Here is an 11,593-nt window from a genome sequence, read left to right as displayed (position 1 = left end):
TCCAGCTTTTGTGGTGAAAGCCATTTCTACTTCTCTGACAGACCTTGGTTAAGATACTATAGTTCCTCAGGTGGAAAGTCTATTTTTCTGCAACAGCCATCTATCCATCAGAAACAAAAAACAAGAAAGCAACTGCAGCTCAGAGCCCCTCTTTCATTTCCTTCACCAAATGACTTACAGACTGAGTTTGCTGTCTTATTCATCCCTCAGACAGAGGAAGCCTTTAGTGCTTTCATCCACCCACCTCTAGACACCAAGCTTAAGTACCTATTTTAAGACTATTCCCATTCTAGTGGCTTTTGCCACCTGACATTTCCAAGTGATTAAGTAATACTGACAGAATACACACACATCGGTCTCATGTGCCTTTCAAAAAAATGAACAGACATATAAATTTTCAGTAGTTTTATTGAAAAATGCCTCTTTCATTTCAGAAATAAATAATATAAGGCAGTGAAATTCACAATTTGCAGTTAAAATATAAAAGCAGCAATTCTATATCCATAGTCTTGCAAACAATTTCCAACTGCTTTTGATAACTAAGAAACATTGTATTCTGAAAAAAAAAAAAAATCCATACTAAATATACAACATAAACATGCAATTCCATCTCTGCAGGATTGACTGCAATTTGGCATAAATGTTACTGTGTCTACAACAAGGAGATTTCAGGCATTATTAAACTGTATCCAGTTGATACAATGATTTCAGCTACTTAATGTTTGTGGTGTTTAAAGGAGATGTATAAGAGCAGTACATGCCCTGAAAAGTATAACTAAGCATAGAAGAAAATGACAATGATATTGGAAGGAGAGAGAATTTTTTGTGTCTTTCTTTTAACTAGATAATGCGGACCTGTGACCTGACTTAACTGCAAACGTGCATTTGAAAAAGAAAAAGAACGTAGAGCTAAAGCAGACAGTCCTTAGAAAATTTGCAGCAGCTCTGTGGTTATTTTTGTTTTGGTTTTTCTGTTTTCTTTTTTTTATTTATTTGTTTTTACATTATTTTAATGAAAAGGCAGCACTGGGATAACTGAATGCATACATTAACCTGTAGGCAGCCACTATAAGCAGAAGTATTTTACAAGCATTTCCAGAGCGATATGAAGTCTCTAGGTACACACGTTGCTATCCCCACATAAGCAAGATACAAAACAGGGGTGCGTCTGATATGAAAGACCAGAAAGCTATATTGCAAGAGAAATTATGCACTCTCCCTGTGTGTATCTGCAAATGCAAGAATAGCAAAACCAAAAACCACCAACCAAAAAAACCAAAACAAGACACATATCTTTTATGGGTTTGTTTGTGCTTTTCTTGACAGTGATCTTTTCCAGCGCATGTGTTCAGGGTATTCTGGTGAGTGCATTTCAACTCCATAGTCCTCATACTCGTCCTCTCTCCTGTCTGACTCCATAGGTACTACAAAGGGTTCACCTTCAGGTTGATAGGGTCCACTTTCAGGCACGTATGGTTCTGGTTGAAAATAGTTGTCCGATTGAACATAATAGTTATCACATGTCTTTGAATCCACAAATACAATGAAGGTTAGTTTGCCTACATAATGTTAGTCCAATCTTATTTCCATATAATAAATATATAAATTAATAGTTCACTGGGGTATTTTTCACTTTTGTTCATTAATAGTTTTTGGCAGTAAAAGGATAAAATTTTAAAAGGTTTTATATTTATAATACACAAAACATTGCAGAAAGAGTCTTAAATTATGCAAGGGACCAATTATTGTAGAACTATGAAAAAAACAAACCACAAAGCAAATCAAATTAAAATATTATTTTACAGCTACTTCAGTAAATACAAGCACTGGACTTTATTTTAAACTGTGTAATTAGTAGAAGACATGAAGCAGGTAAAATGAATAGGTGGGTTTGGCATATACTAATTTTCTCTGAGAATGGGAAAGTGTAGACATAACTATCACCAGCGGCAATATACAGTACATGTCATTTTCTCGTGCTGTTCCTCGTAACAAACCGAGTTACAGCTGGTGCTTCAGGAACACCAAAAACTACAGCAAAACAGAAGAAAAATAATTATAAAACGTTGGTATTTATAACTGCAGTTACAGAATCCAACAAGATTACATACGAAAAAAAGGCACATGCCCCGATTCTGACATGTTGGTAACAAGCAACAGACAGGTAGATTTCATAAGTTGTCAAAGATGTTATTCCAGCATATAGCAAGCAGCAGCAGGCTTTTATGCAAAAGCATCATGTAGAGTTGTTAACAGATTTTAGTGGATACAGTCCCATACAAATCATTTACAAGCCACAATTAGTTTACTATTTACATAAGTCATTTCTCATTTCCTAGGTTAAGTCTATCTCTCTTTTAATGGCATTACCTTTGCTGGTTAGTAGTTTTATAAGCCTCCTTCACCACTGAGGCTTTTGATGGTCAGGGTCTTTTTTTAAAAAAGAAAGACTATTTTACTATTGAAATGCAACAGGCTTAATGAATTGACATCACTGTCCTTTATCTCATTCACAAGTTGTGTTAGTAAAAAGTATCTCCCCATTTTATGAGGCCAACATGGTTCAAAAACCATATCCGTGGTGAAATATCCATACGGACTCTTTCTAATAAGCACGTGCGCAAACATCTCAGAAACAGGATTTTCATGTATTCAAACTGTAAGCAGCACTGGCGACTTAGAAAATGTGTTAGCCGAAACCTGAAACAGGTCAAAGATGATGTTAGTCTTTGAAAAAGTCCATCTGATGTGCAAAAACATATTTTCATCCAACTAAATACATAACAGTTAAGTCATAGGCATATATTTATATATGTATACATAGCTGTTTACTAGAAAACACTGATGAATCACAGGTAGGATTTTCTTTCTTTTTTTTATTTAAATAAGAATTTTGTGCGAGATCTGCGCAACCACCTGGCTCTTTAACCAGGAGCACTGAGTCTGCAAGTGTGTACATATATAGATATATTTTTTTTTTACTTTTTTTTCTTTTCATGGGTACATGCACAATATGCTACACCAAAACATATCCAATAGTAGTATTACATACGCAAATTTTGAGATGTTGCAATGCATACGTATTAATTTGTTAACAATACTGTGGTCCTGTAGGATCCGCATGTTAAAATATAGTAGCATCTTACCAGCCAGAAATTGACAGCCACTGTGACCCTTTATTTTGATTCTAGAAGCAGCCTACTGTTTTCAGCTACATCACAAAGGGGAAGGCTGATATTAGTCAGGGCTAATCAGAGACTCCATGGTGCTTAACTTGGTAGAAATTGTAGGACAGTGGTGGTTTTCAGTTGTCTACACTGTATAAATGAATGCATTTTATTTGTGGAAAATTTTTATTTCAGGTATTAATTTTGTATAAATAATCCTGACATTGCTCAGAAAGAGACACATGGAAATTGCCAACCACAGCATTCTTTTTATTTTTCAAGAGAACATGGAGAATTCAACCTTGTTCTGAAGACGATTGGAAGGGGTGGGGATGAAGGGGAAAAAAAGAAGAAGAAAATGGTCACTTAAATCCTACGAGCAACCTTATCAACTACTAACCATCTATGTAAAAAAAAAAAAAAAGACAAAACAACTAAAATATCTAGTTACCACTTCCTAATTAAAGCAAACCACATATAAAATCAAGTAAATCAAAGTCCAAATGACTGCTTATATACCTGCACATTACAATGAGGCAGGCCTGCTCACTGCAACCATTTCCTCCTGATTCAGTTATGTCCACGCTAGCAGGACTGCTCCATGTAAAGCAGCTTAATATGAACAGCCACATCTATGAAGGCTATTTAAGGCAAGCGAAGTTCCTCATAACTTACCTGGGAATCCTTGGCCATTGTAAGGGATGCTAGCACATTGGGATGAATCACAATATCCTGGTGGTCCTGGGGGACCTCGAATACCCGCATTTCCAGGACGACCTGGTGGCCCCGGTGGTCCTCGTGATCCTGTGGAGCCTGGTGGACCAGTTCTAGATTCTCCTTGTGGACCTAATTTTAGAATTGAAAGGTTGGGAGGTTGCTCTCTTTAAGAGCCAGCTTGACAAAACAGCTAACATTACTGCCGTCTAGACTACACAGACTAGGTTGTCTTTGGTGAGAAAACACTTGCACTTTGCTGCTATATGGGGGTCAACAGAAAGAAAAACAAAAGAAAACTAGAAATATGACTCATCATTAGTTGCTTCCCTGTGTGTGGCTTATTTAAGGATTTATTCACAGAAACTGATTTAGTAAGGTTTGAGCCAAGTAAGAAACATCAATGAATGCTCTGGTTTATTTCCGGTCTGTGTAAGATACAGAGATCTCAAGGGAAACTACTAGATTAGACGAGCACACTGGATTTCAATTAAAATATAGGAGTACATTAATCCTGCTGCCCTGTGGCCCCAGGATAGATGAGGTAATGTTTTTTTTGGAACCAATCTTATTATGGTTAGCAGAAAAAGTAAAGTAACTGGAGCTACAATTGGCTGCAAGCGTCTTATGGGTACTGTAATGAAAAACCATTTTAGCCTAGTAAACTGCAAGCAGAAACAAATGATGGAGCCGATTTCTGCCAAGGAATCAGTGAACAATATCGCATGATACAAAGACCAAAAACAGTGTTCAAATCAGCTGAATCTGCCATCTTGTAACTCTGCATGTGGGAATATTTTGTAGTCAGGGGCAATTTGTAGTTCTGTAATCACATATTAACCTATGAAAAATTGAACTAGAGACTTCAAAAGTATCATCTGATAACATTTATGAAAACATCCATCAAATATTTGGACAATGTACTTTCAGGAAATATATTTTCACACAAGGAAGCACGCCAGATGAATAAATTACATGATAAACACCTATTAGCCACATCCAAAAATCCTTCTTTTTTTTTTTCCCAGTAAACTCTAATACATGTCAAAAGCATGTATGTTCACCACGTGTAGTCTGGTTCCCTATGAAGAAATTTTGTCTTTTTCTCCTACTTTTCTGTAATCTGACAAAACAAGAATATTTACCAGGTGGCCCCGGCAAACCTCGCGGTCCTTGAGATCCAGTCCCTCTTTCACCTTTCTCTCCAGGAATTCCTATAGAATAAAAAAAAAAAAACAAAGACAAACAATTAAGAAAAGCACTTAAAAAAAAACCCAAAACAAACCAAAGGAAGGAAGCCACATCAGCAACTACTTCTTCTTGCTCTCTCACTGGTATTAATATTTAGTTCCCATTACTTAATGCAACAAGGCTGGTCAAACCTTATTTTGTACAGATGTCCAAATGTGCATTTGGGAAAATAATTTGGATTTAAATACATTAACTTAAAAATAAAGTAGGATGCAGATGTAATTTAGTGTGAACAAAGTTTCTCAGACCTAGAAAAGTCTTTGAGATACTTAAAAAAACACAGAACATTATTATTTTAAGCTACAAATAGGAAGGTGTTTTCAAGCTTGCATACTTTTGCTACAAAGGATGCTTTATACTTTCTTAGAAACAATTATGATGAAATAAGTTTAAGAAAGCAGAATTCAAAAATTCATTCTTCCTTGATTTTTTTTTCTAGTCTGTTTTAAAGACAATATTAAAATACATGCTAGATAACACAGCACCGATTTCATGCTACAGTAGAGTAGCTGGAATAAGCAAAGGCCACAACATAGCACAGTCCAGACACTGCATGTCATTGCAGTGATCCAAGGTAGCCACAAAATAGGTATACCCATATGCCAAAATTCAGTTCAGAGTTGCTTCCCTCCTTCAGAGTGCTGTAAAGAGCCAAGGATGTAGACCTAATTCTTTCAACTCCTACTTTTTCTTCTTTGTAATGACTCATTTTCTCTCTTTGTAATGAGTTCTGTTCTGAAAAGAGTTGTGTTACTCCAAACAGCCTTTCAAGATGCAGCTGGTTAGTGCCAGAAGAGTTCTTGAGAACATTCACTTTCCTAGGATATCCTGCTGAAGCAGCCAAAATGCTATAGCACCTTGTGTTTTATGAAACACGAGCAAGGGAGAGACAGAGGAAAGTACTGATGTAATTAACCTTGTCCTCCAGAACATCAGTGTCCCTCATGCAATCCAACTGACCTAACAGGCTACTGCTAAGTGTGGGCTTCCACATCTGACATGGTAAATGGATGAGACTGCTCCTCTGGCAGCCTCTGCACTATGTCCACTGTGAAACATACAGCTGCCTTGGAATCTACCCACCTCTTTCACCGGGTGGTCCTTGGACCCCAGGAGGTCCTGGGAATCCTGGTCTTCCTCCAGGTCCAGGCTCTCCTCTAGTCCCAGCAGCTCCTGGGGGACCAGGTGGTCCTGGTGGCCCTGGCTGATTACGGTTTGAATAATAATCGTTCGGGATTTGATTCAGCATTTGATTGAACCTGCTCATTTGACCTTCAAAAGGAAAGCAAAATGGTTCAATAAGCTCTGTGAAATGAGTGAAAGTTTTTTATCATAATGGGAAGAAGTAACAATTTATCTCTCTTCATCAAACTTTATCCTTGTCCCCATTCATTAAATTAGTGGTGAACTAGTAGAGATGAATGAAGTAGACATAATGTGAATGTCTGATAAGAAGTTACAACACAAATGGAGGACAGAGGGAAGAAAGGAAAGGGACGTCTGGAAGCCAGTAACATTAATAAAAAACACTTTTAAAGCAATTAAAGTCACAAAATAAGCATTTGTTTACAATACTCTTGCTCTTAGAGCTCTAATTAAAGGTTCTTTTTACTCTGAAGAACAGAAAGGACTTGTTACACTTGTAAAAGTTAAGTATCACATTTCTATGTACTTTCAGAGCTCTGAAGCTACCACAAACACAGTATAAATTATTCAGGTAAGATACAGCCGCATACAGTCTATAAGGTTGCTTTCTTAAGCATGTAGGATGTATAGGTTTGTACCTATATACCTTATGCATATAGACAAATTTTATTTCCAAAGAAAGGTGTCTGAATAAAAGCAACAGCATTGTGAAATAATGAAGAAAGAAGCCCTTAATGGGTGGCCTTATCTACCCCATTAGTGTAATATGCCATTACACATTAGTATATCCCTGAAAAGATGAGCTGAATATGAAAAAAATAAGGCTGAGATGTTCAAAAAGGAGATGGTAAAAGATCTCAGATACGTCCTTATTCATAAGTCTAAAACATTCATGAATGTATTTTTCTCCCTCTGTGCTGACGTTTTAAATAGCAGCCATAACAGACATATAAAAAGAACATACTGTCCTCCTCCCTGTGCACAAGCACTCTTAATGATCAAAAAAGTATATCTGTTTACCTGAGTCAGAACTTACCCTTATTATAGAAATAATATTAAGAACAATTTATGGCCACATTTGTCTCTGTCCTTTTTGGAAGATGTACTGATAGCAAAAGCACTACCTCAGGGACAGAGAAAGACTGTAAAGAATACTTCCATGGGCTGCAGAGCTGCACTGTGTGGCAGCAGAGGACTGGAAATCAATCTGGAGTGCTTATCCAAATAAATATCATTTTTACTTGCTTAGCACATCTGATACTGTGCACAGTATTTACCCAACACTCATGTGTCTTTTCCTGTTAGGAGTGAGTATCCCTTTTCTCTCCGATTCGTTCCTTCTGAAGATAAGACATGTTTAATGAGAAAATGTATGCTGATTTTATACAAAGATGAAGTAATTTTGGACCAGACTGACAAAAGGAAGGTCACCTTCCTTGTACAGAACATTAGACTTTCATGTATATTTCCAAAGATCACAGATTAGTTCAGGATCACACTAGACATCTCGATCTGGCAAAGATTTAGTGCTACATTTTTTTCCACCAAATCATTGGCATCGGAGAGCTATCAGATCACTCAGGTTCTTGCTATGCTCTGTGCCCAGTATCCCTCACCTTACATTTAAAAAATTGGTTTCTGTTTTACAAAGTAGTAAATTACTAGATCAAGAAACAAAGCAAACAACACTGTTTACCATTTATCAGTTGTTCACAAACTTGTCTTGCAACTGCTCGCATCATGTTCTGAGAAGCGATGTCACCCTAAATAAGCAAAACCAAAGCGTTTTATTAATAAGCATCTATGCTTCTAAAGATACAGTTTTTAAGTAAATAATCTGAAAAAATCGGACTTTAAAGAAGACTTACTCTGTCACCTTTTTCTCCCTTCATTCCAGGTGCACCCTAAAATAAATACAGTAAAAATAAAGCAACTGAAGGATTATATTATTCCACCCCACCTATAAATTTGAGACATGCAACTCTAGAACACATTTTGGCTTCTTCAGGAAAACAGACCTGGTCCTCCTTGAACTTCACATTTCAAAGATGCCAAAGCAGGTGCCAGAAAAGACTGGACAAGCAGTGATCTTTTGTGTATGAACAAATACACTGACAGATGCGGAAGAAAAATATCTGAAGGAAATATTCAAACTGGGGCCAAAGGAACTGATGTATTCTGATACTGGAACCACACTAGCAATTTAAAAGTTGAATTTTTTAGCATTACATTTCTGTAAATGGTGAATGGTCTTGTATGAGTTATATATGACTGTTTAATTTTAAGTCTTAAGCCAACTTATCATTAAAGAAGGTAAGTTAGGAAGAATAACACATGTCTAGGAAGGGTAGCTGTCTCCTTGAGCCCACAGGAAACAGACCCTGTGTTAAGAGATGGCACATAAGATGGAGACGCCATTAAGTACTTATTCTATTTATAACAACAACTTCTCTGCTAGTTTTCAACCATTTCTAGTCTTATAAAAGTCTCATGGAAGTCTTAGCTTAAGCTGCTTTATAATTATTGACAACTGCCCAGCGCTAACTTTTGTCTTACAGCAATTCACATTTGCCCTTGAATGCTCTAGTGGTTGTGAGTTTTGCAGTTTTCAAGAATACTATCTAAGAAATGAAGCAGAAGGACTGATTCTAATTTTTATATATTTATGCATTTATGGATGGAAAAACATCAGGTATAGTGAAAAGATGTTTTTAAATGCTGGAGATAGCTCACACAATCTACTCTGCATAAACAAAACAACCAAACAAAACCAAAATATTATATTTATTGCAAAACTTGCTTAGGAAACCATCACAAATAGCATTTCCAATGCTCTTGAACACTCACTGAGACAAATGCCATGTGTGCTAAATTCCAGGACAGTACAAACAAAACTTTGGCCATAACTATGGCTCCTGAAGTGGCCAGTGTGAGTTTTACAGGTGACCAGTGAACACAGAGTTAGGACACAGCTGAGTCCTAAAAATCTGTTGTAAATTCACCTGCCAGAAATGTGTCTAAAGAGCTTTGCTATTTAACAAAAAGGGGCTAGCATGAGTTCAAAGGGATTTTCACATGTAGCCTAAATTACTATTTGAACTCTAAGGCATATTTCAGAGGTGAAAGACCAGTAGGGTCATCTGCTGTTCTGCATTGCTTTCCACATACTAACACATACATCATAAGTATTACTGCTTTTTTACATGGTGGTATTTCTTTAAGGAGGATTCCTCTTTATCACCATTAACAAAGCAAAGGCTAAGTGTGGGCTGCAGCTGTTTTTCATAACATTCCTACAGTACCCACAATTTATTTCAACAACACAAGACAACAAATCATTCCACTGAGGTCATAAAAGACATAATTTGAATGCAGTTTCATAGACTCCTATCGAGGTCTGGAGCAAACAAATTCCTATGGAGTACGTTAGGGTGTGAACCTATGTTTTTTGAGCTTCTTTCCAGCACTGTTGCATACCCCATGACATGCTACAGAAAATATGAGGCAGCTCATCCATCACTAAGTAGTTGGCATTCAGTACATTTGCCTCACATGTAACAGATCTTTCATGCAAAATTAATTGTACAGAATCAAATGAAAGATTTAGAATGATGATGCTGTAAGTGTGCCACTGGAATAAATTATGCCACCAAACAATTACTAATATATACACAATATATCCATCAAAATTACAAATATTCTTTCCTTTCTGAGTACATATCTATAATACCTGCTCATTGTATTTTCATTTTTTCTAAGGCTTTCATAGTACAACCTCATGTTGTTTTGACAGGAAGCAAATCATACAGTATGTCTTCTTGTTTACACTAGGTAAGTGCTAGTATTAGAAATCAGATTTCTGGTCTACTATCCTGTCAATATTCTAATAATTACTTAAAATGCCATGTTCCAATGAATTCACTTGCTAGCACATCCACACAGCAGAACTACAGAGAAAAGAGAAAAAATAAGCAAACTTAAAATGTTCAAATCCTATACAGTGTTTCTAGAAATGATTTTGCTGACTAGCCAAGTTCTTCAGACTGTCTTCAGCCACAAGTGATGTTGGTAAGACAAGAAGGTGCTCTGGTAACAAAAGTACAACATTGCTCAAAAGTATTGCCAACAAAGGTCCCCAAACTACAAAAATGCTAAGGCCATTTGTTAATTATAATATGAAAATAATAATAATAATAATAATATATGATGTACAATTTTACAATTAATTGAAATCAAATGAGCCTCATTCTTCAATCTATGACCTTGCAAATATGTATTTAGATTTATGACTCGAAATCTACAGGTTATTCCAATCTAATTTTAAAATTTGAAGATTAGAGGCTGATTATTTTAACAACAAAGTTAATTTTCCACCACCTGAGTATTTTAGAAATATGACTTACAAAAAAAAAATTATTACTGCAACTACTGAATTACTATTTGCATCTTCTTCCCACTTGGTTATAATTCTTCTTAAGTTTCAATTGATTTTCTTTTAATAGACAAAAAAGTGTAACTTAGCCAACTGCTTGCCAGCACTTTGAGAAGCAGCAGCTGCTGCTGACATTCTGTTTTGTTGATATCCTGCAATGAGGGAGTCACTTAAGGTCAGTGTGAGGAAAAGCTAGTTTAAGCTGCATGTGGGATTTTTCTGAGCTGTGGGATGAGGGCTGGGGCTGCAGCAAAGTTCTATGGCTGAAGGAGGACAAAACGAAGGAAGTTTTGCTATTTTTACTTTAAAAGATAATGCACTCAATTGTTTTCCCCAAAAGAATGTATGCTCCCCACAAGAACCACCAGTTTGCTGCTCCCAAAGCAGCGTCTTTTTGAAACTTCATCTAGGATATCTGGATGGATGGATGCAAGGTCAGTAAATACATGGTAGCAGAGAATGGAAAATGCTCAAAACCTGAGTTAACTACCAACAAATATCTCCCTTATGTGCTCAGGATTACCCTTTAAAGGTTTTTATGTTGAATTTGGTCCTGGAGACATCAGTCTAATAGCACCTTATACCAAAAACATAAATGCCTTGCACTATGTCCTGGGGATTTTCTCAGTCAACAAAGTCAGACCCTGTTATCACAGAATCTGTTCTAGAAACAAGACAGCTGTACCTTAAGATGACTTAGTCTGTCTACTCATCCATTGCCATTTTCACTCTCACACCTATAAAATAGCAGTACTGGAACTTTTCATCTCCAATAGGTTTGTATTTCCCATTACATTCATTCACAGAAAACATACCCATTTCTTCTTGAGCCAATATCCTCTTCTAGCTTAATGACTTTTTCTTACCCTTGCTGGTTGTTACC

At 36.5% G+C, this 11,593-nt stretch overlaps 1 protein-coding gene across 1 annotated transcript in view; it reads right to left on the bottom strand.

The window, feature by feature from the left end:
* Nucleotides 1-390: 390 nt before the first annotated feature.
* COL12A1 (collagen type XII alpha 1 chain) overlaps nt 391-11,593 on the bottom strand; it is a 102,509-nt gene continuing 91,306 nt past the window's right edge. Inside the window, exons 61-66 of the mRNA XM_057418796.1 lie at nt 8,147-8,182; nt 7,975-8,041; nt 6,216-6,404; nt 5,027-5,095; nt 3,843-4,013; nt 391-1,478 (exon numbers count right to left, since the gene is read on the bottom strand). Coding sequence (XP_057274779.1) covers nt 1,297-1,478; nt 3,843-4,013; nt 5,027-5,095; nt 6,216-6,404; nt 7,975-8,041; nt 8,147-8,182 — 714 coding nt within the window. The 3' untranslated portion in view covers nt 391-1,296. The remainder of the gene's footprint in view (nt 1,479-3,842; nt 4,014-5,026; nt 5,096-6,215; nt 6,405-7,974; nt 8,042-8,146; nt 8,183-11,593) is intronic.

Source organism: Pezoporus wallicus, unplaced genomic scaffold (genome assembly GCF_028554395.1).
Source record: "Pezoporus wallicus isolate ANWC-B61680 ecotype Strahan unplaced genomic scaffold, APGP_CSIRO_Pwel_v1 contig_4901, whole genome shotgun sequence".
NCBI lineage: Eukaryota > Metazoa > Chordata > Aves > Psittaciformes > Psittacidae > Pezoporus > Pezoporus wallicus.
Note: the sequence above shows the minus strand (reverse complement) of the source record. Positions and strands in the feature narration are given on the sequence as shown.